Source organism: Arthroderma uncinatum, assembly GCF_011692745.1.
Source record: "Arthroderma uncinatum strain CBS 119779 chromosome Unknown scaffold1, whole genome shotgun sequence".
Taxonomy (NCBI): Eukaryota; Fungi; Ascomycota; class Eurotiomycetes; order Onygenales; family Arthrodermataceae; genus Arthroderma; species Arthroderma uncinatum.
In genome coordinates this window covers 1,510,912-1,531,764 of record NW_022983863.1, presented here as the reverse complement: position 1 = coordinate 1,531,764, position 20,853 = coordinate 1,510,912, and the positions used below count along the sequence as shown (strand labels likewise).

Genomic DNA, 20,853 nt, shown 5'->3' with positions numbered 1-20,853 from the left:
GGTTGCGGACGTCTGCCCCTGGCCACCTCTTTCGGGATAGAAAGTTTGATAGCATCCCTCATTATATTCAACCAGTGCGTTAGAGTTGCGGGACTAATAATCATTTGATTTGATTCTGGCTCAGGCTCCCTTTTCCTTTCTTTTTCTTGCTAGAAAAAAATTAGATAAATAAAACCTTCTCCTCCACCATTCGTCTCTCCCTCGTGTGTCCACTTGATGCCCTAGTTCGCGTCGACTTTTGGATGTTGGAAACCGTCGATGTTGTTCACTCAAAGGACGCCGGCATTCGACGTTTGCCGCCAATCTCTAAACCTCAGCCTCGGCCGCCACGTTTCTAATGCTCGCTGCGAGCCGAGCAAGGATAATAATACCAGCGAGAACGGCGGCGGTTTTGGGAGCAATGGTTACTGCGAGATAACGGATGCGGGAAGCAACAAGAGCAGCAGTGCAACCAGCGACACCTCGACACCCTCGCCGACGAACTCCACGACCAACGAGACTTTCTCCCGGCTCTCCCTCGAAGCTCCCGATGACATTCCGGGGGGGTCGCCCGGTCCGTGGACGTATACTTCGACAGCCGAGCAGATCTTTTCGACGCGGGTGTTTTCCTCAGATAGTGGTGCAACGGAGATGGGTTCGCCCATGCGGATGTCTCGGTCGCTCAGCTTCACGGTGATCTCGTCTCCAGGGTCGACCATGCACGAAGACGATGTCGCGCCCAAGATTGAGGAAATCGACGAAGATGATGGAACGATATCACTAAGTATCCACCACGACGAGCCACTGGATGGCAAAAGTGACGTTCCGCCGTCGCCGACTGCCTGTGTTCCTAGAAAACGCGGCAGACCGCGCAAACACCCCCCACCAGCGCCAGGCCAGGCCAAAATCACAAAGGGCCGATCGAAGACTGGATGTATAACATGTCGCCGGCGGAAGAAGAAATGCGACGAGACGAAGCCGGCGTGTCTGAACTGCCAGAAAAACGCCGTTGTTTGCGAGGGTTACCCGGTGAAGGAAGTCTGGAAGAGCGGAAAGCAGAAGATAGAAGAAGGTAACGAGATTATTACCCTTTTGGGACATCCTCAACCTCAATATTCTTTAACATAAGAATTCTTCCATCTTTACTGACACAAGACGTCTGTCTGTGTATATAGCAGCTCGAAGACAGTCCTTTGCCATCCTCGCCCGCGGACTGCCCATCCTCATCGACGGCATCGAGACAGACATCGACAGACGCTTCCTTGACCACTTTGTAAACGACTTTAGCAGAGTACTCACCTTGATAAACGATGACTCCAATCCGTTCAAGGAGATACTGCTACCAATGGCGACCCAGCATAAAGGCCTGATGCACTCGTTGATGTGTCTGGCCGGATCACATCTCTCGGCTCGAGACCCTGAGCCTTCACTGAAGGAGCGAAAGCATTATCACTTCCATCGCGCAATTACGAATCTGAGAACTACCATCGCCGCTCAATCATCGACTTGCTCACCATCATCGCCTCCTTCTCCTCCTTCTTCCTCCTCTCCTTCACCGACAACGACCACAAACACAAAAACAAAAGCCAAAGAACACCCAGAAAGTCTCCCCGTCGAAGATCCTATGATTGCATCGACTATTGCGCTATGTCTTCATACGATTTGCGAGGGGGAAACTAAGGGAGAATACAGGTCGCACATGGATGCTGCGAGATATCTTTTGATCACACAGCGGCCAAGGAACGAAAAGTTTCGACAGTTTATCGTCGAGTTCTTCCAGTACCATGATGTGTCCAACTCGGTGACCACACTCGATAGACGGCCTGTCTGTTTCGCCGGTGACCTTCGCCTACCCGACTTCGTTCCCCATGCTCAGGCCGGTGCTCTGCTAGGCATTTTCGACGGGCTCTTCCATTACATATCCGAGATCACTGTCCTTCGTGATAGGATACGGCGACGGATAAACCAGGGCATTGAGCCGGCAATTGATTATCAGACACTGAGTGAAGCTGTAGGAATAGACTCGCAAATCCGCGCGTGGGAGCCATCATATCCCGCAGACAACCCTAACTGGTTAGCATCTCAGTTATATAGACAGTCTACTTGGGTGTACCTGTATAGAACCATTCGTCCATCACGGCCAGACGAGAAAATATCACAGGTGGTAGATGACGGCCTCCTCTATCTCAGCCAGCTACCCTTAGATGCTGGCGCATATAGCATCCTATTAATGCCCCTCTTTCTGCTTGGATGTTCTGCTTTCGAACCCTACCAACGAGAGCGTGTTAAGACCGGATTCGACAGCTTACAGTCATATTCGAGCCTGCGAAATATCGTTCCCGCACTTCGAGTGGTAGAGAAGGTCTGGGACGTCATGGATACAAGCCCAAACCTTAGTTGGGATTGGGAGAAGATCATTGACGATATGAACATGGACTTCTTGATAACATGATGCGGACAGACCATATTGATATCAGTCACCCAAGGGGTATCGGTACTAATTTTGAAGCGGCACAGCAACATTTGCGTCCTTACCATCCCGATGGCCCATTACGGCTCACCCTCGACATACCTACACTTTTATACCGTCATACCTACGGCGTTGATGCGTTGCAATTCCATTGGAGTTATGGGCGGAGCATGGTCAAAGAGTAACGACTTACATCAACATGTCTCGCATGCTGGCGTCCGGTCGTTGTATTTCGTCCTTTTGAAAAAAATTCTACATCCTATTTTACCCCACGGGTCCGATAATTACTCTCCCCTGCGGCATTCCTCTCGACCCATCACTCTGTCTCTCATCTACGGATGATCCAGGGAACGTGAAGCCACGGCTTACACCAATCCGATCCCTTCCTCCACTGCCGCCGGCACCGCCTTCACCATATTACCTTCCCCCGTATTCATATTCGGGGCCTACCAACCGAATATTTGATGGATATTGAACCAAATTTTCGGATAGGATCCTAATTTCCTAATGGGCAGTTCCCAACTTTGGGGGTAATTCTAAAAACGGCGCTTTTAAGTCAAGGGTTGCCCGTGTAGCGAGCAACCACCATTTTTGTTGTTAATTTTTTGTCTAAGCCTATCATTGTAAGGTGTTTGGATTAACTATTACTAGCATATTATATCTATCTACGCATTGATATACCTTTTCTCCCTTGCTTGGCTTATACATATCCTTTTGTGGCAAGTATGACGAGTAAATTTGGTGACTCTAGCTATTGGATCGATACTATGATTTTGCCCTATTTTATATCGTTATTTCTAATTGGACAAAGCCTGGCCATCTACAGGCAAGCACTTACATATATACAAGCGACTTCACATGGTAACATTAACCCAACTAATATAGTTGTGTTTCGCCTGGATGATGGGATCATGTTACATTGACCGCCTCCAACACATCCATGTTTCGCTAGCAAGGGCCACCCTCTCCTCGACCGTTGCAATTGATACACTCGACTGCTTACGGAAAGGGAACTCGCTGTGCTCTCGCGGATTGCTCCGTACAGTCGTCATGGATGGCCAGCAACTCGAAGTTCGCCTGGTGAGCCCAACAGCCAATGCAGCATGGGTAACTTGTTATGGTTTATAACGACCGGGAGACCCAGCGATTACAGTGAAACCTCAGCGGTCCCCGAGCGGGGTGCCGAGGGTCTTACACCAATTGAGTTTCTTAGGGTGCCCTGTTCGTCTCCTCTCGACAAAGTCACCCTGTGCCGGGCCCAGTTTGTTCATCCGAATATACCTGGAACTCGCTTCTGTGGAGACCTTCTTCCGTCGCTCCATAGCCATGACGCGGGAGAATCCTTTGGCGGAAGAGCATGGGCGGAAGATACACGCTTGGCCTGGCTAGAGTATCGCGTTCCGCTGGGCCGTCTAGGGATGCTGATGGCTATGCTCTTGATTAGTTGAGGGGTTGAGTGCTCATTTGAATATTCGGTAACGGGCTGCTTTACATGGTTGTCAAATGCTTGATTGACGACAAGGCCATTTTGATGCCCCAGCCAGTCCGCTCATCGACAAGATCGTCATGCCCATCAACGCAAGCCACTGATTAATTGATTGACTAGCCAGTGTGCTCTTCTCCCCGAATGGATGAGACTGGTCTGGTATCTCGATAAGGCGCCAGCCAAACTTTCAACTAATTCACACGTCAAAATAGAAGAGATATTAATATCACATCCATTATTGAGCCTTTGTCCAGCCAATGAAACGACCTTGACCTGGCCCGTAATTACGGATATTTGAACCTACCTGGCCCCACCCTTCTGGATGTATGAAAATAGTTCCGCCCATCTCCGTTCAGCAATCCAACTGATAACTATATATAGGAGACGTACCCTGGCCAGGTCTAGCGAATGTTGAAAATATGGACCTTTTATCCAGTCGCTCGCCCATTACCAAAGGGTGCCCAAATAACATGCAGATGCGCCTGCTTTGGTTCGGCATGCATCAAGAATTGCCAGCACTAGAATTACTTCCACATATCCGTCCGCTTGTACTGCATACCCTCAGTGGCTAAAATAAGGACAGTCAGTTGCGCTGAGAATGACGTTTTCACGGCAGGACACGACGAGTTCTTCTCTGGAAAAGAAATCCTCTGACATGTCGCTTAAGACTAATGCCGCCAAGTCTGCAACAGGAGTAAGAGAGCAAGACTTATCAAAAGTGCCGAGTGGATCGCACTTGTCCCTTCGCGCCGTCCAGCCTATCGACGTTGAAGTATGCGATTTTTCCCTCCACGTAGATACCACGCCATCGATACTGCAGAACCCTTCGGCTGCATTATGGAAACACTTCTCTCTATCGAGGCGCCGGGCCCCGTTCAAGACAGTCCTCGATGGCGTGACTGCCAGCATGCCCCATGGCACTCTTACGGCGATTATAGGGGGCAGCGGGTCTGGAAAGACAAGCTTATTAAACGTCATGGCTGGTCGCATGGGAACTAGCCGCATGAAAGTGACTGGGACTGCCAAATTCAATTCCTCGGGGGGCATAAATGGCAGTCGAAGCGCATATTTGATGCAACAGGACGTTCTAATACCCACCCTGACTGTACGAGAGACACTCCAATACTCAGCCGACCTTAGACTTCCTCCACCTACAACGGCGGAAGAACGTCGAGCTGTGGTTGAAAAAGTAATTCTTGAGCTAGGCTTGAAAGAATGCGCAGATACCAGGATTGGAAACAACTTGCACAAAGGCTGCAGTGGTGGTGAGAAGAGGCGTACGAGCATTGGTGTTCAAATGCTAGGAAACCCATCGGTATTATTCTGTGACGAGCCAACAACAGGGCTCGATGCAACGAGTGCTTACCAGGTTGTCCGAAGCCTAAAAAGGTTAGCTTTGGATGGAAGGACAATTATAATCTCTATTCATTCTCCTCGTTCAGAGATTTGGGGGTTATTCGATAAAGTTGTCCTACTCTCTCGCGGGTCTGTACTTTATAGCGGAGCAGCGGAGCGTTCTCTTGCCCATTTCGAAACGCTTGGACACTCCATCCCTCCCTTTGTTAATCCTGCCGAGTTCTTAATAGACCTAGCGGCATACGATAATCGAACTGCTGAAGCTGAATTGGCCTCGCAAACCCGTATCGAGACCCTCAAGGTGGCGTGGAGAGCGGCCTCGAGCAAAATTTCGGACCAAAACAATATATCTCCGGCAGGGAAAGAGTTTCTTCCTCAAGTTGATAAACAAGAGAGTGTTGGTTTTACACGGCAGTTTCAGGTACTGACAGCCCGAACCATAAAAATGACCATCCGCGATCCCATGGGGATGACAAGCTGCCTATTCGAGGCAATCGGCATGGCTGCTCTCAATGGGTGGATATACCTGAGACTTGATGGGTCCCTTACAGGTATTAGGTCACGGCAGGGCAGTTTATACACTGCAAGCAGCCTCAACGGATATATAATCCTGCTTTATGAAATTTTCCGCTTGACGACTGATATACAACTCTTTGATCGCGAGAGAAGTGAAGGTGTGGTTGGCGTCCCTGCATTCCTCTTGAGTCGACGAGCCGCCAGACTCTTCTTAGAGGACTTACCGGTCCCTATGCTATTTTCAACTATATTTTACTTCATGGTTGGATATCGGCTGGCCGCAGCTGAGTTCTTCATCTTCTTAGTGCTAAATATACTTACGCAATATACGGCTGTCACCTTCGCTGCTGTTTGCATTAGTATCTGCAGACACTTTCCTGGAGCGAGTCTTGCAGGAAATCTTTCTTATACCCTCCAGACAGTTGCCTGTGGATATTTTGTTCAAGTTAATCAGATTCCAGTATATGTACGATGGGTCAAATGGGGCGCGTACACTTTTTATGCCTTTAGTGCACTTTGTGCCAATGAATTTATCGGACCTAATGGCCCTGAATATGGACAATTCTACGACTGCCCATACTCGAAGGATCCCACGAACCCGCAATGCAAAGAATACACTGGCCAATTTGTCATAGACAGCCTTGGAATACCACGAAATTGGATATGGCGGTCAATTATAGCACTCGCGTCGTTTACCCTATTCTTCTATATACTTGCTGGTCTGATCTTGCAATTCAACAAGATAGATATCAACGTTGCTCAGCCACGCAAAGCGGAGAAGGACCTTTCGGTAGGCAAGGAGAAATTTGTTGCCAATACGCCAGGAGATAACCGCCAGGTGTCTATCAAGCTTGAAAAATACTCGTTAGACATACAAAAGCGATCCTTGACTCGTCGCGGGCTGCAGTCGCAGACACTGAACATTATAAAACCTATCACTACGGAGTTCGAGCCTGGGAAGCTAAACGTTATTATGGGGCCTTCTGGGAGTGGGAAAACATCTCTCTTGTGCTCAATCTCAAATAGGCTGCAAGGTTCAATTGGGACACGATATTGTGTAGGAGGGAACATGTTATACAACGATGCTGTCCCTTCGAAAGATGTGGTTAGATCTGTCACCTCCTTTGTCACACAAGATGATGATGCCTTAATGCCATCATTAACTGTCCGGGAATCACTGGAATTTGCCGCCGGATTAAGGCTGCCTTCGTGGATGTCGAAAGAGGAAAAGAACCAACGCGCAGAGGCCATTCTATTAAAGATGGGTCTTAAGGACTGTGCGAATAACCTAATTGGCAGTGATCTAATAAAGGGGATTAGTGGCGGGGAGAAGAGGAGAGTTTCGATTGCTATCCAAATACTTACGGACCCGAAAATCCTTCTCCTTGATGAACCTACATCAGGTTTGGATGTCTTCACGGCCACATCTATTATTGAGGTCCTGAATGGGTTGGCTGCAGAAGGTAGGACACTCATTTTAACGATACACCAATCGAGATCCGACATCTTCCAATATTTCTCCAACGTACTCTTGATTGCAAGGGGCGGGTATCCGGTCTATGCTGGCAGCGGAGCAGATATGCTCCCTCACTTCGAATCGCTTGGATACGAATGCCCTCAAACTACGAACCCAACCGATTTTGCGCTTGACTTGATTACTGTGGATTTGCAGGCTAAAACGAGGGAGGCGGCCACTCGTACCAAAGTACAAAGCTTGATTGACAACTGGGAGGTCAAACCTCACGAAAAGGATGTAGCGGCGCCTGTAATTGCGGCGCCTGCAGAGTTGGGCAGTTTGAAAAGAAAAGCCGCCGCGTTCCGTTCCATGTTTGCGTTGGTGCTTCGAAGATCAACCATCAACCTGAGGAGACAGCCATACCTTCTTCTTGCGCGTACGATGCAAGTGATTGGTGTTGCTATAATTATGACTCTATTCTTTGCGCCGTTGAAACATGACTATGCAGCAGTACAGTCGACAATGGGAGCGGTACAACAGATCACAGCGTTATACTTTGTTGGTATGAACCCACCTACCCAGAGATCTATCTTATAACACTACTTATATGATTATAGGAATGCTTCAAAACATAGCTATCTACCCGTATGAGCGAGATGTGTTCTATCGCGAGGAGAGCGATGACTGCTATTCCACCGAAGCATTCATCTTACAATACACCACGCTAGAGGTTCCGTTCGAAATCATGTCGTCTCTCATATACGGCGTCGCTTCCGCCTACGCTATCGGTCTTAGACGATCAGTGAAAATGCTATTTGTCTCATCATTTAACGCTTTCTGTATAACTAGTTGCGGCGAATCACTCGGTATAATGTTCTGCACTCTATTTTCCCACATTGGATTTTCGGTGAACATAACCTCAATTGTTCTATCGATAGCAACAGTTTTGGGTGGAGTTATGAGTCTCAATATACCTTCCGTCCTACAAGCGATAAACCATCTGTCTCCGGTTAAATACTCAATCTCCAATCTGGCACCTTACGCCATGCGTGGTCGCATGTTTACTTGCACGGATGATCAACGTCTTCCGAACGGACATTGCCCAATTGAAACAGGCGAACAGGTCCTATTACTCTACAATCTAGACAAAGACCCAAAAATCAATATTATGGCTCTTGGAATCTGTGTGATTGGATATCGGTTGGTTGCGTATGCCCTAATAAAGGTCGTTCGGAGCCGCAGCATTCGGGAGAATCTACTGGGCAAGTTTTTGAAGAGGCCAAATAGCGTCAAAGACTCTGGAATTAAATGAGGTGGCTTAATTTACATTGTTACTGAATAAATTTTTTCCCTTGCATGTATATACTGTTTGGCTACATACTGAAATGTGTTGAAGCTAATGTATGATGCCTCTAGCTCAAACGTCTTAAAGTGCGCGCCTCTATAGCCACCGCCCTCGCGCCTCTTTACATCATATGCTGGGGAAGTTCGAGGCAGTACACCTGGCTCATCTCCTTAACTTTTCCCTATGATACATCGTAGTAGACCCTTTTCCCAGCTGGTTACCTAGGTACATACCAAGCGGAAGCTTTGACTTGCGCAATGATGCCAAGACTATAATTTAAGCTCTGAGCCATGTGGGAACATGTCGTACGTTCTCCACGTGGAAAACGCTTAACTTTAATTTAAAGCGGGTGGGGGCGAGAGACTACGTTTGCGTTCAAGGGAGGGTGAGATCCAGGAAAATGGAGGTCATAGTGGTTGTGGGACGTCCGCAGACGATTTGATTGTGTTTCTATATACATCTTCGCTTCTAGCCAAAAACTCCTGTTTATCTCAATTTCTGTTCGTATAGCTGATCCGGCCGGAATCAGGAAACACAAAAACCAAAACCAAATATTGCTTCAAACTCGCGGTGTGTCGGAGGGGTATATATGCGTTTTAATGTGGAACGTATCAGGAATTCCATCTTGAAAATCAAAACACCAAAGCTTTTTTGTGGTCATGTTCATCGTCCAATTTTTTAAATGTGTGGTGGTGAAGTTGTTCATTTACTCTGGGCGAGCATGGGGGTGGCGAGGGCGGTTGGCAGCCTTCTCCACTGGCTTGAACATCTTCTTTGGGCCGGCAGAGCCACCACCAGCACAGAGCACAACGTTGAGGTCAGATTCCTGAGGGCAACCATGAGTGGCATGGTCATCCTTTGGCTGGTTATAGGCCTCCTTGCACTGCTTGATGCCACCCTCGCAAATGACTGCGGGACAGCTGGAGTCGGTTGGGTGGACACTGATGCCACCCTCCGCGAATGGGTAACCGTCAATGTTGGATAGATCGTAGAAGATTTGAGGCTCCTTCAGAGTGTACTCAAACTGCGAAATATCCTTGTGGTTTTGATCGGTGCTCATCTTGATGGAGATGCCACCACCGTTGCTGTTGGGACGGTAGGTCTCGGTGTGGGTCTCGCCGTCCTTAAGGGTGATCATCTTCTCTCCAGCCGAGTCGGCGACTGACCAGACGTAGACGTCTTTCCCACAGGCATTCTGGATGTTGGCTGCACCAACTTTTTCACCTGCAAGGGCAGATGGGACGAGAGCAGCGAGGGCGGAAAGGGCGATGAAAGCAGTGTTGGAATGCATCTTGATTTTCAAAGACGAAGTTCGTTCAAAAAATAAAGAAATAATATAGTGAATGTATATAAGAGCTCTTAAAAGATAGTGTATAAGGGCAATAAAGAATGACCCTTAAAAATAATAAATGTATATATAAGTTAAGATCAAAAGAATGTGATGAGGAGAAAAAAGAAAGAAAGAAGGCCAGGGAGGGGTCGGGGGGTTATTTATAGGTAAGCCGTTCACTTACAAATGGTTAAAACATGACGAACATTTCCTGGGAAAGGTCTAGAAACCCCCCGAACTCCGATCTCACCCACCAATATAATCATATACCCAAAGTTGAAGCTGAGTAAGAGCTGTTATTGCCACAAGGAGTATCTGGTCCGGAGTTGATGGGGGTGGGGAAGGTTCAGGAACCAGGGGTGCGAATTTCAGGTATTGGTGGGCGAGAAAGTTTAGAAGAGTAAAAAGAAACCAAAAAGAAGCAAGACTGGCCGTTTGATAAAGTTGTTTTCTAGGCTACCACGGTTCCGGCGGGTAGGGGGGGAGGGAAAATGACGACAATGGTGGTGGCGGGGGAAAAGTGAAAGAAGAGAATTCGTTACCACAAACCAGCCCTCGGTACTCTTCATTATAATCTCATACTGCGTATAGTCGAGATTCCTCTGCGCATTAACCGCGGCATCTACCCTCGAAACAGATGGGGGTCATACAACACTTTCGTGCCTGAGATATTAGAAAAACCCCCATAACTTAGGGTCACCCATGCATGCGGGCCGCAGATATAGTCATAGCGGTGGTGGCCTAGGCCACACCATCAAAGAACCCTGATCTTATATATTCAATATCGATTGTGTGAACTGATAAGAAACATGAAGGTGAAAAGCCATAAGGTTTGGCCCTTTTGTTCAGACGTTGAATGAACAAAAAAAAATCTTCCCTTTGTATAGGATTTTATTGTCGCTATGAGCCCATTGACGGAGGTATAAAGAAAGGAGCAGAATGGGTCATGCTCCATATGCCGCATCTCGCGGCTGTCGGTGCGTGGCGGGTTTTCTGGCCCCTCTGTGAAAGAAATGGCAATCCCGTTGATGCTGTTCAGCCCACTTTGACCCATAGGCCAGGCAGAGGCGACCATCTAGGCCCCGGATGCAGGTATCATGACTGTTGAAGCTGGTTTTATCGCATGGGGGGGTGGAGTCCCAGCGGCGGAGACCACATAGGAAAAAGCCTGCAAACAGTATAACACGAAGTCGTTGCAACGCAAGGCCTCCAAGATAGCTGACATACGTATGCGTATATCCACCTGCTTTTGCCTTGTCGTCCGAGAGCTTCAGTTCTGCTGTCCAGGATGTGGCAGAGTTTTATCTCGCATTGGAGGTTAACTGGCTGAAAGAATATGGTCACGTGCCACGAAGCTCCAGCAAGTTTGTAGATATCAAGCAGAATATCAATGAAGTATACCCATTTTGTAGCATTTCTACTGAAGATATTTACGGAGCACAATAACCTTAAGCATGCTTATGACTGCGTTTCCCCCACACTAGCCAAACGTGGACTACCGGGTAATGGAGAATGCTGGCGGACCAGCGAGAGAGCCACTATTGCTGAAATCATGATAGAAGACTTGCAAGATGGAGTTGAAAGAGATACCCTTGACGTCCTGATTTTCTTGCTGTAGCCGGAAAGGTGTTGCTGTCCTTGCGTTACTAACATGGGGGATTGTTGTCACAGGAGTTTATCAATGGCTACAGATGTTTTCTATCGCCACCTTACACATGCTTTCCCCCCCAAAGGACTCGAGATGTTTAATAAGGTGCTGGATAGATGGTCGGGCCGTATCAAAGTCGAAAAAAGTTCTTCTTTTTGAAATTTGGACGTTGCGAGCATTTTAAAACCATAGCAATCAAGCTAAATATCTATACAATAGCGAGGAGCACCCCTTAGGAACCGCCAGGGGAATGCAAAAGTGGCTACTCAAGAAGCATGGGAACTTGGATATAAGATGAACCCATACATTGCCCTAGTATTGCATGATATATATATAATGAGTGTTGATAACACCTCTCCGGTTATCTGTATGCCTCTCTGGTTAACCTTATATACCCCTTAGTTATCTATTAAAGTATAGCATTAAAGAAAACTTATCTAGTCAAAAGTAACCCCTGGCTACCTTTAAGTAAATATTTTTCGTAACACTATACTTCAATAAACAACCAAGGGATGTGCGGTTAACCGGAGAGGTATATGGACAGCCAGAAAGGCGTGACTGCACCACTGCCCTTCCGTTATGTTACTATTCTCCCTGAACTGGCAGAAAACCGAGTATAAAAGCCGAGGTGGAGGCTTCCAGCGCCACCTCGGCACAAAGATAAGATTTCTCGCCTCCCGCTACTGTAGAATAGGACAGATAAGTTCAAGGGCTGGAATGGTGTGCTTAGTAATGCTTCATTCAAGTCATATATGGATTTCTACCGGGAAATGTCGTTACGCAAGGAAACGTCGGGATAGGATTAGAAAGAAGGGTGGGGTTGGAAGGGAGGGTAACTCGACTGGGCGAAAGCAATACGAATCACGAATTTGAGGTATGTAAATAGCTAAGAGGGCACATTCAATGAACGGTTTTGAAAAACGGGGAACGAAATGCGGCTACCAGTATGGAGGCCGTAATCCTGCCAATCCGGACAAAGTGCTTTCTACTCCGGCACCAACAGCACCAGTGACGGTGCTACCATCATCTTTCTTCCGATGGCCACCTAGTTCAATGTTAATCTGTCGATGTAGGTGCACCAGCCAGTCGACATAGCTCTGTGCCTCGTTATTTCTATCCTCCAGTAAAAGTCGTGCAAATTCGTACTCGGAGCCATCAATACCCTGTCTGGCCAGTTGGATGGTCATGGCCTTCGAGCCACGGATACAACTTAGATACTGGAGGATATTGCGCACCTGGGCGTTGAGTTGTGTCTCTAGAACCGGAATGGATGACGTATTTGGGTCAAGAGATCTAAGAGTTGTGTGACCTGGGCCAAAGAGGTCTTCGAGGAGGTTGGGCGAAACTAGTGCATGAATCCAGAGGATACATATCTGGCCGTTTTCCACAATGTAGACTCCTCCCTCCTCAATTCGCGAGAACGATGCGCGTTGAGTTGGGGGCACCTGTAGCTGGCCATGCTCGTTGGAAAACCCGTCTTTGGGATCTAAATTGTGAATTGGGATGATCCTTGGGTATAGATAGAGTAAAAGCTCCCGGCATCCGAAAGAGCGAAGCATCCGGACGTCGTGAATACGACGATCCGATGGCTCGTGGCCTCCTGTTAGGAAGAAAATATAAATTTAGCCAACGCCCAACGCAACACGGTAGGGAAAATAACGGCCTACAATGACACTACATACCTTTGAATGCGCGAGATTTCAACAAGCTTAGCACATACATTGAAAGCTCTTGTATACACTGGGGCAAGACTAATTGGCCAGGGGGTTGTGACAACGTGAAGTTCTTTCGGTAGCTTGCCAAAATATCGATGCTCTTTTCTGTGAGCGCAGCACGAATTTCCGTGAGAGATTTGTCGGGCAACTTGGAAGCCGCTAAAAAACCGAAAGCTCGTATTAATAACCATGTAGTTTACCAAAATTCCAGACAAAAGTGTAGAGGGAAAGGGGTGGATGGATTTACCTTCTTTTGCAATAATAGCTACAATGGCGTCCTGGTCAAGAGACCTCATGGTTTCTATTCCTCCATCGTTGACAGCAGCAACGATATTTATACACCTAACACGCCGTTGCCCATTGCCTGCGGTATACAGGAGAGCAGCCTGGAAATGGGCATCTAGCTTAGCGTCAAGCTTACCATCGTAGGAAAACATGATACCAAATGCTTTATCAGCATCGATACTTCCCATTTCAAGATCTGACGCAAAGGTGTGTTGGAGAAAGTTGCCATGGTAGGAGGAGATTTGAAGTCCGTTCGAGCATCGAACCTTAAGAAGGGCCTGATAACCGGTTTCTCGGGTGATGGAGTGTGATATTTCGCTAGAGAGCTTCTGGACATCCCGAGGGGCATGGAAATTAGGATAATAAAATGTCTCTCCTCCAGAAACAGCAGATACATGTCCTAATATCACAACCTTGTGTAAATAAAACCAAACTCAACCATCGTTAGAAATATAAGGACGACTTACCGATTGTTGCAATGTCCATATAAGTTCCGCCTCCAGCTGCGATAAAGAAATCGATACCTATTCCCGCCTCCGCCGACTTTGTGGCGGTTTTCTTCCACTCGGCATGCTCGGTAGTAAAGAGCTTTCGTTCGGCATCGGTTCCTTGACCCTTGCCTTGATCTCTCATAAAAAGACGCCCTGGGCCCCAAGTGGGAAGACTGCTTAAAGAGCATACAATCTTACCCCCAGTTGCTTCTAGGGCACATAGCGCTGAATTTAAAGTAGGAAGAAGAGCTGGTTCCGGATTTTTGATGAAGGAAAATAGAGTAGGTATTTGCGTCAAAAGCGATGAAATAACGTGTCTATGATCAAAATTAGTGTTGGATCAAAGAATAACGACAAATGGTCAAGACAAGGGCTCTGACGTACTTCGATTCGTAAGGGTCGGCGAAAAGCCCCTCGCTCAGAGGAACAAATGGATCTTCCAAATCTGGCATTACTATCATCTGCGCCTGTTCTAACTGGGGCTATAAAGATGAATGTTAGTCTCTGAAACTCTTGCTCGCTGAAGTGGTGGGTAAAAGATACAGATTTCTCACATACACTTAGATTATAAAAATGGACCTCCTTATCAAAAGTGATTATCCCAATCTTCGAGCCCTCAGGTAGCCTTCTATGCGATTTGGCTGCATCATGCTCTGTGGTCTCAGCTCCTTCTTCTTCCTCGCTATCACTGTCTGACCCATACAAAGCAGATAGTAATCCATCGCAGCAAGCTTCTAAAAACCCGCGAGACACAGCTTCCTGTGAGACATCGAGGAGGAAGAGCCATCGCAACCCTACTGGCTCCTTGCTCCAGTATTCCTTGGGGACTAAGAATTCGACAGTTCCCTGCATTAGTTCGGGGCGCTGCATACGGTCCACACGTACACCTGTGGGGTCAAGCGGTGCGTAGTATTCAGGCGAAACCTCATTGGGGAATGTGCACATGTTGCAGATGAACTTGTTTCCGCCTGATCGGAAGGTCATGAACGGATTTATGTACGCTCTGCACCTTCGACATCGTGGGGGTCCAGAATCTCCAAAATCTAGAACTGGGACCGGCTGCTCGGCCTCGTCGAGTGGGGCGAGAGGCTGTAATATGAGGCCCAGCGGGAGCGAGGTTAACGCGAGGGACTCCGATGTGGAGGGGATGTTGTTTATGGTGAGTCGAGCAAACTTTGGGGAAGAATTGCCTTGATCATGGACCACGAACGGAACGGTTGATGGAGGGGGTACATGTCGCTCCATAGTTGGGTATGTATGGTCAAGATAATATTGAGCTGGGATATCGCGAGACCGTGGCACGCTGGGTAGCTGTTCCGGGTTAACATTGCCTTGCGCTGGCACAGAGCCATCGCCAACAGACCCAGTGGCCCCTGGTTGGGGTTGGGGTTGGGATGAGGTAAATCCGCCATAAGGGGAAGAAACCTGCGGACTCTGCTGGTTCAAGAATTGCGAGGGCTGCTGGGTGGCCCCCGGAGGCATGCCGTTGAATGCCTGTGACGACCCTGCTGGAGCCCCAATCTCATGGTATGCATGTCTATCTTTCTTCTTAGGTGCCCTGACACTCCCACCGGCGGGGTGTGCCGGTCCTCCAGCAGCAATCCCCAGTCCACCCATCTGAGCTGTTAAGCCCTGCATCCCGGGATGCATATCGGCTGGCGATTGAGGGTATCCCTGTGGTGACGGGTAGCCCGCTGAAGGCGAGGGGTAAGGCGGGGAGGATTGGGCGAAGCCATGCTGCTGCTGCTGGTATGCCTGCTGCTGAGGCGATAGAACAGCACCTCCGCTCTGCACGTAGCCTGCCGGCGGTTGAGCAACTGGCGGGACAAACTGAGGAGCTGCGGGCTGGGTTGGGATTTGCGATTTCAATCTCTCGTCCTCTGGCACAGCACCTTCGCCTAGGTTGTGGTACATTGAAAAGTCGGCCATTTCGTTAGCTTCATCCACGCGTTCGTCTGGCGATCGAGAGGGCGGCAGTCAGGGAAGGGAAGGCGTAACAATAATTTGCTGCGGTGTCTCCGCGGTCAAGATCGCACTATATCATCACAGCTCATTTCTCAATTGATTCATGACAGGGGCAGCACTCGGCTTTCTATACCGACTCCTTGATAAAACTGACCACATCGTCCAGTCTTCAGGCGCGGCGCGGACTTATATTTCGCCGGATACGGTCACGTGGTATCACTAGGGGAAACATATAGGGGAAACACGGAGAAGGGACAATCATGATGGAAGGAGACCATAGTCTTCAGATGATAGAGATTACTTCCTGGTTTACGTTTGGGTCAAAGGTATCTGCCGTGTGTCCACGTTAAACCCTGGGCTTCAATTAATTATATACTGTTGACAGTCTATTCCAAACGCCGAATAACAACCATGTAGGATGGAAAGAGAAAGGTTTGATTTCACACGCCAAAGCTGCCATAGGTGCCTGGCTCAAAATCCTCTGACGGGACTTCCTCGAGAAGATCCTTGGTCCGTGGGCCAGTGTATCGCCTAGTTGGACATTAGCAAACGTGCTCCAAAGGATATCCATATTTAACAAAGAGAACATACCCCTTAGCTGAAAGCCACCACCACGAGAGCGCAAATAGGGCGATAAAGGCAGCTACAACAATTGCATAATTCCTGTCTCATCTGTCAGCTCTTCAGATCATATCTAAGTGGAGGTGGAGAGGTGAGGTTGTATACATATTCTGTAGCGTCACCGGTTGGACAGGTGGGAAAAATAGGACGACGCTGATGAAGAGCACCCAAGTGATGGAAATCCAGTTGATGGCTGCGCCCCATTTACCTAGGGTAAAAGGTCCCTCGATAAACCTAACCTTGTCCTTATACAACCTGTGCGCCAGAATAACACCAATATAGGACAGGTCGAGTGCAGGCGCGGTGATGCTGAAAATGGAGGCTGCGGTTTCGGTGGAACCGATGGCAATACAGTTGAGACATATTGAAAAGAAGACGACAAACCACACTGCGTTAACCGGGGTAAGCGTGTATGGGTTTATTTTGGCCAAAACCCTATCATATTCGACTCGTTGGTCAACTCTGGCTTGAATAACGGCCATACTCAGCCCCGCAGTGCAAGGGGGTGGTTTCTTACCTTGAAAAGGGCAAAGCATCATCACGGGCAAAAGCGTATGCCATGCGGGTATCTGCTAACATGGCAGAGCAGCCGGTGAAGAATTGCACAAGGACAGCAAACGACCACATGATCGTTCCGCCGGTTCTTCCCCCGGCATTGAGGAAGATCTGCGCAGCTGGGAGGCCGGTGGGTGAATGTAGAATAGCTTCAAGTTCTGTAATACAAAAGCACATAGTGACGGTTAACATCCAGCCAAATATACCGGATACCACAACCGCTGTTTGGATAGCAACAGGTCCTCGGACGGCAGCGTCATGGGTTTCCTCTGACATACTATACCAAAGAATGTTTTAGTAAGAGGTCTCAATTAGGCATTGTTTCTTGAAAAGGATATCTTACTGAGTAGTTCCGTCGTAGTCTGTCATCGTCCAAGCCACGGCGATGAAGCCAAGGAGGAAAGAGAAAGCTTTAGAGTGCCAGCCCGATCCATCAGTGACATGGGTGAATACCCATGATGCAGGCTGTTTGTTTGGAGTGAGAACGAGAAGAGCAATGCATATGCCAATGGATGCGAGAACTGTTGGGCAAGTATTAGCTTCATATTTAGGAATGCAAAAGGTACGTGGCTTCAGCATCACATACTATTAATTGGCGCAAACCAAAGAATAATCCGATGCAGGCTCCTTGTGGTCAGGGAGCAAATAACACCCATTATGCAGAGCAGTGCAATCGACAGTAAAACCGTCTGAAGAGCCGTCCTATTATACCCTTCTTTTAGCGCTTTCTTTTTTTGCCCAAGCAGTGGTTGATATATGCAAACTTACGGCGTATAAGAATAGCTTTCTCCATCGTCCAGAGTCGAATTCATGCTCGCGGTGGCTAGTAACATCTGGCTCACTGTATAGGCCACACTGGAAACGCCAGCAGTTTGGCCTAACAAGTTACACCAGCCTTGGACCCAGGAAAATATGGGGACTTGGTCCTTTGGGACCACATGTTTGGTCACAAAGTACATTCCTCCAGCTGTCGGATAAGCAGAAACCAGCTCTGCCACTGAGGAGCCAATGCACATTGCCATGACAGATCCAATTAACCAGCACCACACAGCCGTTGCAGGGCCTCCTGCACTTAGCGGCTGGCCGAACGTTGCTGGCACGGAGCCTAGGACACCTAATATCGAAATGGCATAAGATATTGTTGACCATTTGGAGAATTCACGTCTCATTTCCTGAAATAGCCATGTTAGACCGTAAGGTGCTACCATTAGGGGGTGACTCCAGCCCGTCTTCGCGGTCTTCACCACCACTTTATTCGGATACCTAAAGAAAAGACGTTTCGTACTTGTTTGTATCCTATTCTGGCTAGAAGCCGTTCATCGTCATCCTTGATTGTCGCCATTTGAGAAGATTTGACGGCGTTTTTGTCTTCGCTGGTAGCGACCTTTTTGTCACTAGGTCCGCCACGACCTTGCCCTACCGATCCCTGGGAAGAGGATATTAGATTTGAGTCCAGTGCCATGATAGCTGCTCCTTTGTTTCCTTGGGACTTGTGGTTTATGTGTGGTTTATAGATTCATTTCACTGGATATATTGTTACACCTCTAGCGATATACCTCACTGGTACGACTGATAGAGACGAACGGATAGCAAAACTAGGCCCTTCTAGAGCGAAAATCGAATTTTGTATGCAGGACGTAGCAGGAAAGACGTCCTTCTTTTCACGTCTGTGGGTAACAATGTATAGAGGTGTTCATAAATGAAGAACCAACACGAAAAAGAGAGGACGAAGCAGGCCGGGAAATTCGGGAGTGATAAGAGAGCGAGGAAGCACAAAGCCTGGGTTCAATCTCAAGGACTATATAAAATCCTACGTACCTTATAGGTGGGAGTAGGGCTCGCAGTCTCTTCCGGGCCTGATCCTTGTTTGTTCCCGCTCCCTCCTTGATGGTGATACCCCCCACAAGGGCGGAACGAGCCAGTTCTGCCCGCGAGAAAGGCAAAAGAAGTCCGAACGAACAGGTGAACAATCGGGGACGGGGAAAGCCCTGGGGAGCGAAAACTCGCTTGCCAGTTCCTTAGCTTTATGGTGGAGCAGAATGTTTTTTAACCGTGTCTCTGGAACGTAGCCAGCATGAGATCTGACATATAATAATTCCTTTTCTCCCTGCCAACAGTTAGAACGCTGGATCGATGACTTATTCGTTCATGGGGACACGGCAGTCGAGTGTATACATCGAGCGGAAACGGCTGCCAGAAGATCGTGGTATCTGATCCCCTGCAAGCCGACCAGGTTGAGGTTGCAGGATGCAGCGAGTTTAAAAAAGGAACGCCCGCATTCCTGGATATGTGTCGGGGGTGGCCTTCCGCTTCCTTTCTTGAGATGTGAGATGCGGAGGGGCGGGTATTTGCAGAGGTGAGTTGGTCGAGATGGCGCCCTGCGGTGCCATCGCCCAGAAACCGGGTGGACGACCAACTGCATATCCGACCAGAAGTTGCATTTCCGCTGTGTTTGAAACGGGCGAGAAGAGCAGTCGATATCCCACACGTGGGCCAGGGAAGCCGTTTCAGATCGACAATCGCATTTTCGTGGCTTGATATCAAATGCGCCATCCCTGCTAGTCTTCCACACAGAACCCAGCCAAGAGAAGTTATATCAGCTTCACCAAGTCGAGTCCACCAACAGTTGAAGCTCGTACAGAGTACACCTTCTAACACAATTAAGGACAAGTTGAGGACAGTTAAGGTCAGTTAAGGACAGTTAAGGCCTATAAGGATGGCTAAGTTGAAGCTCTTTACTTGATCCTGCGATAAAAACATCTTGCTTAAAGACACTCGAAGTTCTCATACAGAGGAGAGAAGAGAAGGCCAAAGAATCCGCCATGGACTGAATCGATCTAGTCTTCGGCATCAGCATCAACCACGCCGCTGCCATCCCCTGGGAGTGCCCTGGCCAGTCCGGACGCCCAGTTATTCCTGTCAAAGTACATTGCAATAATAAAGTACGCAAAGCTGTCAGCATTATTCAGTGCCTTCTCCCCCGTGAGCTTTACAAGATTCTTCCAGCGATAAGCATGGTCCCTCGTCCCATCGCCAGGACCCATCAAAGCCGAGTGGGAGATCTCATGAAGTAGCAGAGTGGCAACATTCCACGTCAAAACGTCCAGTGGAGGGCGTTTGACCAAGGTTGCAGTGCGAAGATTCTGCAGCGAGCCACTGATGCCGATTGGGTTTGTATTCCAGTGCTCAAACATATCCGCGCAGATAACAATCAGCTCGATGGGCCCCGTCGGGGTGGTTATATCTTCTGTGAAGGCGAATAGGTTTTCCTCCGTTCCATCTGGTAAAAAAGTTGTACCGCAGGTAGAGAGCGGCCTTACAGCCGTTTGACCACCTCTCTCGGCAGGGCGGCTGTCGAAGAATAGCTTGGGGTCATTTTTGTCTTTTTCAGGTGTGCCTTCGGGATAGTCTTTGGTAAGAAAGCTGTGGCCACACCATATATCAACCTCAACTTTCCCACCCTCCAAGCGCGAAGATATTGTCGAAACCAGGTGAAGATAGTCCCTTAGAGTCTTTATTCCACGTTCGCTCTCCTCTTTTTTCTCCTCTGCCCAGTATACCTGCATGAAGATATTCTCAAAGGTCCACAAAGTGACTCTATCTATTTCCTTAATCACATCGTCTGGGCCAGGCAT

At 48.3% G+C, this 20,853-nt stretch overlaps 6 protein-coding genes across 6 annotated transcripts; 2 read left to right on the top strand and 4 right to left on the bottom strand.

The window, feature by feature from the left end:
• Window positions 1-258: 258 nt before the first annotated feature.
• On the top strand, window positions 259-2,431 carry GIQ15_00471 (uncharacterized protein; the record flags this gene model as incomplete). The annotated part of the gene is made up of 2 exons (XM_033547888.1): window positions 259-1,051; window positions 1,155-2,431. The coding sequence occupies 2 exons, from the start codon at window positions 259-261 to the stop codon at window positions 2,429-2,431; spliced, it is 2,070 nt and encodes a 689-aa protein (XP_033408839.1).
• Window positions 2,432-4,533: 2,102 nt separating this feature from the next.
• GIQ15_00470 (ATP-dependent ABC transporter) lies at window positions 4,534-8,575 on the top strand (the record flags this gene model as incomplete). The annotated part of the gene is made up of 2 exons (XM_033547887.1): window positions 4,534-7,825; window positions 7,881-8,575. 2 exons carry the CDS (start codon window positions 4,534-4,536, stop codon window positions 8,573-8,575), a joined length of 3,987 nt encoding a protein of 1,328 aa, XP_033408838.1.
• Window positions 8,576-9,314: 739 nt separating this feature from the next.
• Window positions 9,315-9,899, bottom strand: GIQ15_00469 (uncharacterized protein; the record flags this gene model as incomplete). The annotated part of the gene is made up of 1 exon (XM_033547886.1): window positions 9,315-9,899. One exon carries the CDS (start codon window positions 9,897-9,899, stop codon window positions 9,315-9,317), a length of 585 nt encoding a protein of 194 aa, XP_033408837.1.
• A 2,625-nt stretch (window positions 9,900-12,524) lies between these two features.
• Window positions 12,525-16,006, bottom strand: GIQ15_00468 (transporter sec-24; the record flags this gene model as incomplete). Its single annotated transcript, XM_033547885.1, has 6 exons — window positions 12,525-13,186; window positions 13,269-13,460; window positions 13,549-13,986; window positions 14,054-14,394; window positions 14,462-14,559; window positions 14,636-16,006. The coding sequence occupies 6 exons, from the start codon at window positions 16,004-16,006 to the stop codon at window positions 12,525-12,527; spliced, it is 3,102 nt and encodes a 1,033-aa protein (XP_033408836.1).
• Window positions 16,007-16,482: 476 nt separating this feature from the next.
• On the bottom strand, window positions 16,483-17,874 carry GIQ15_00467 (amino acid permease 2; the record flags this gene model as incomplete). The annotated part of the gene is made up of 7 exons (XM_033547884.1): window positions 16,483-16,573; window positions 16,634-16,705; window positions 16,769-17,125; window positions 17,181-17,376; window positions 17,425-17,495; window positions 17,562-17,739; window positions 17,805-17,874. The coding sequence occupies 7 exons, from the start codon at window positions 17,872-17,874 to the stop codon at window positions 16,483-16,485; spliced, it is 1,035 nt and encodes a 344-aa protein (XP_033408835.1).
• A 2,181-nt stretch (window positions 17,875-20,055) lies between these two features.
• Window positions 20,056-20,853, bottom strand: GIQ15_00466 (putative Protein kinase; the record flags this gene model as incomplete). Its single annotated transcript, XM_033547883.1, has 1 exon — window positions 20,056-20,853. The coding sequence occupies one exon, from the start codon at window positions 20,851-20,853 to the stop codon at window positions 20,056-20,058; it is 798 nt and encodes a 265-aa protein (XP_033408834.1).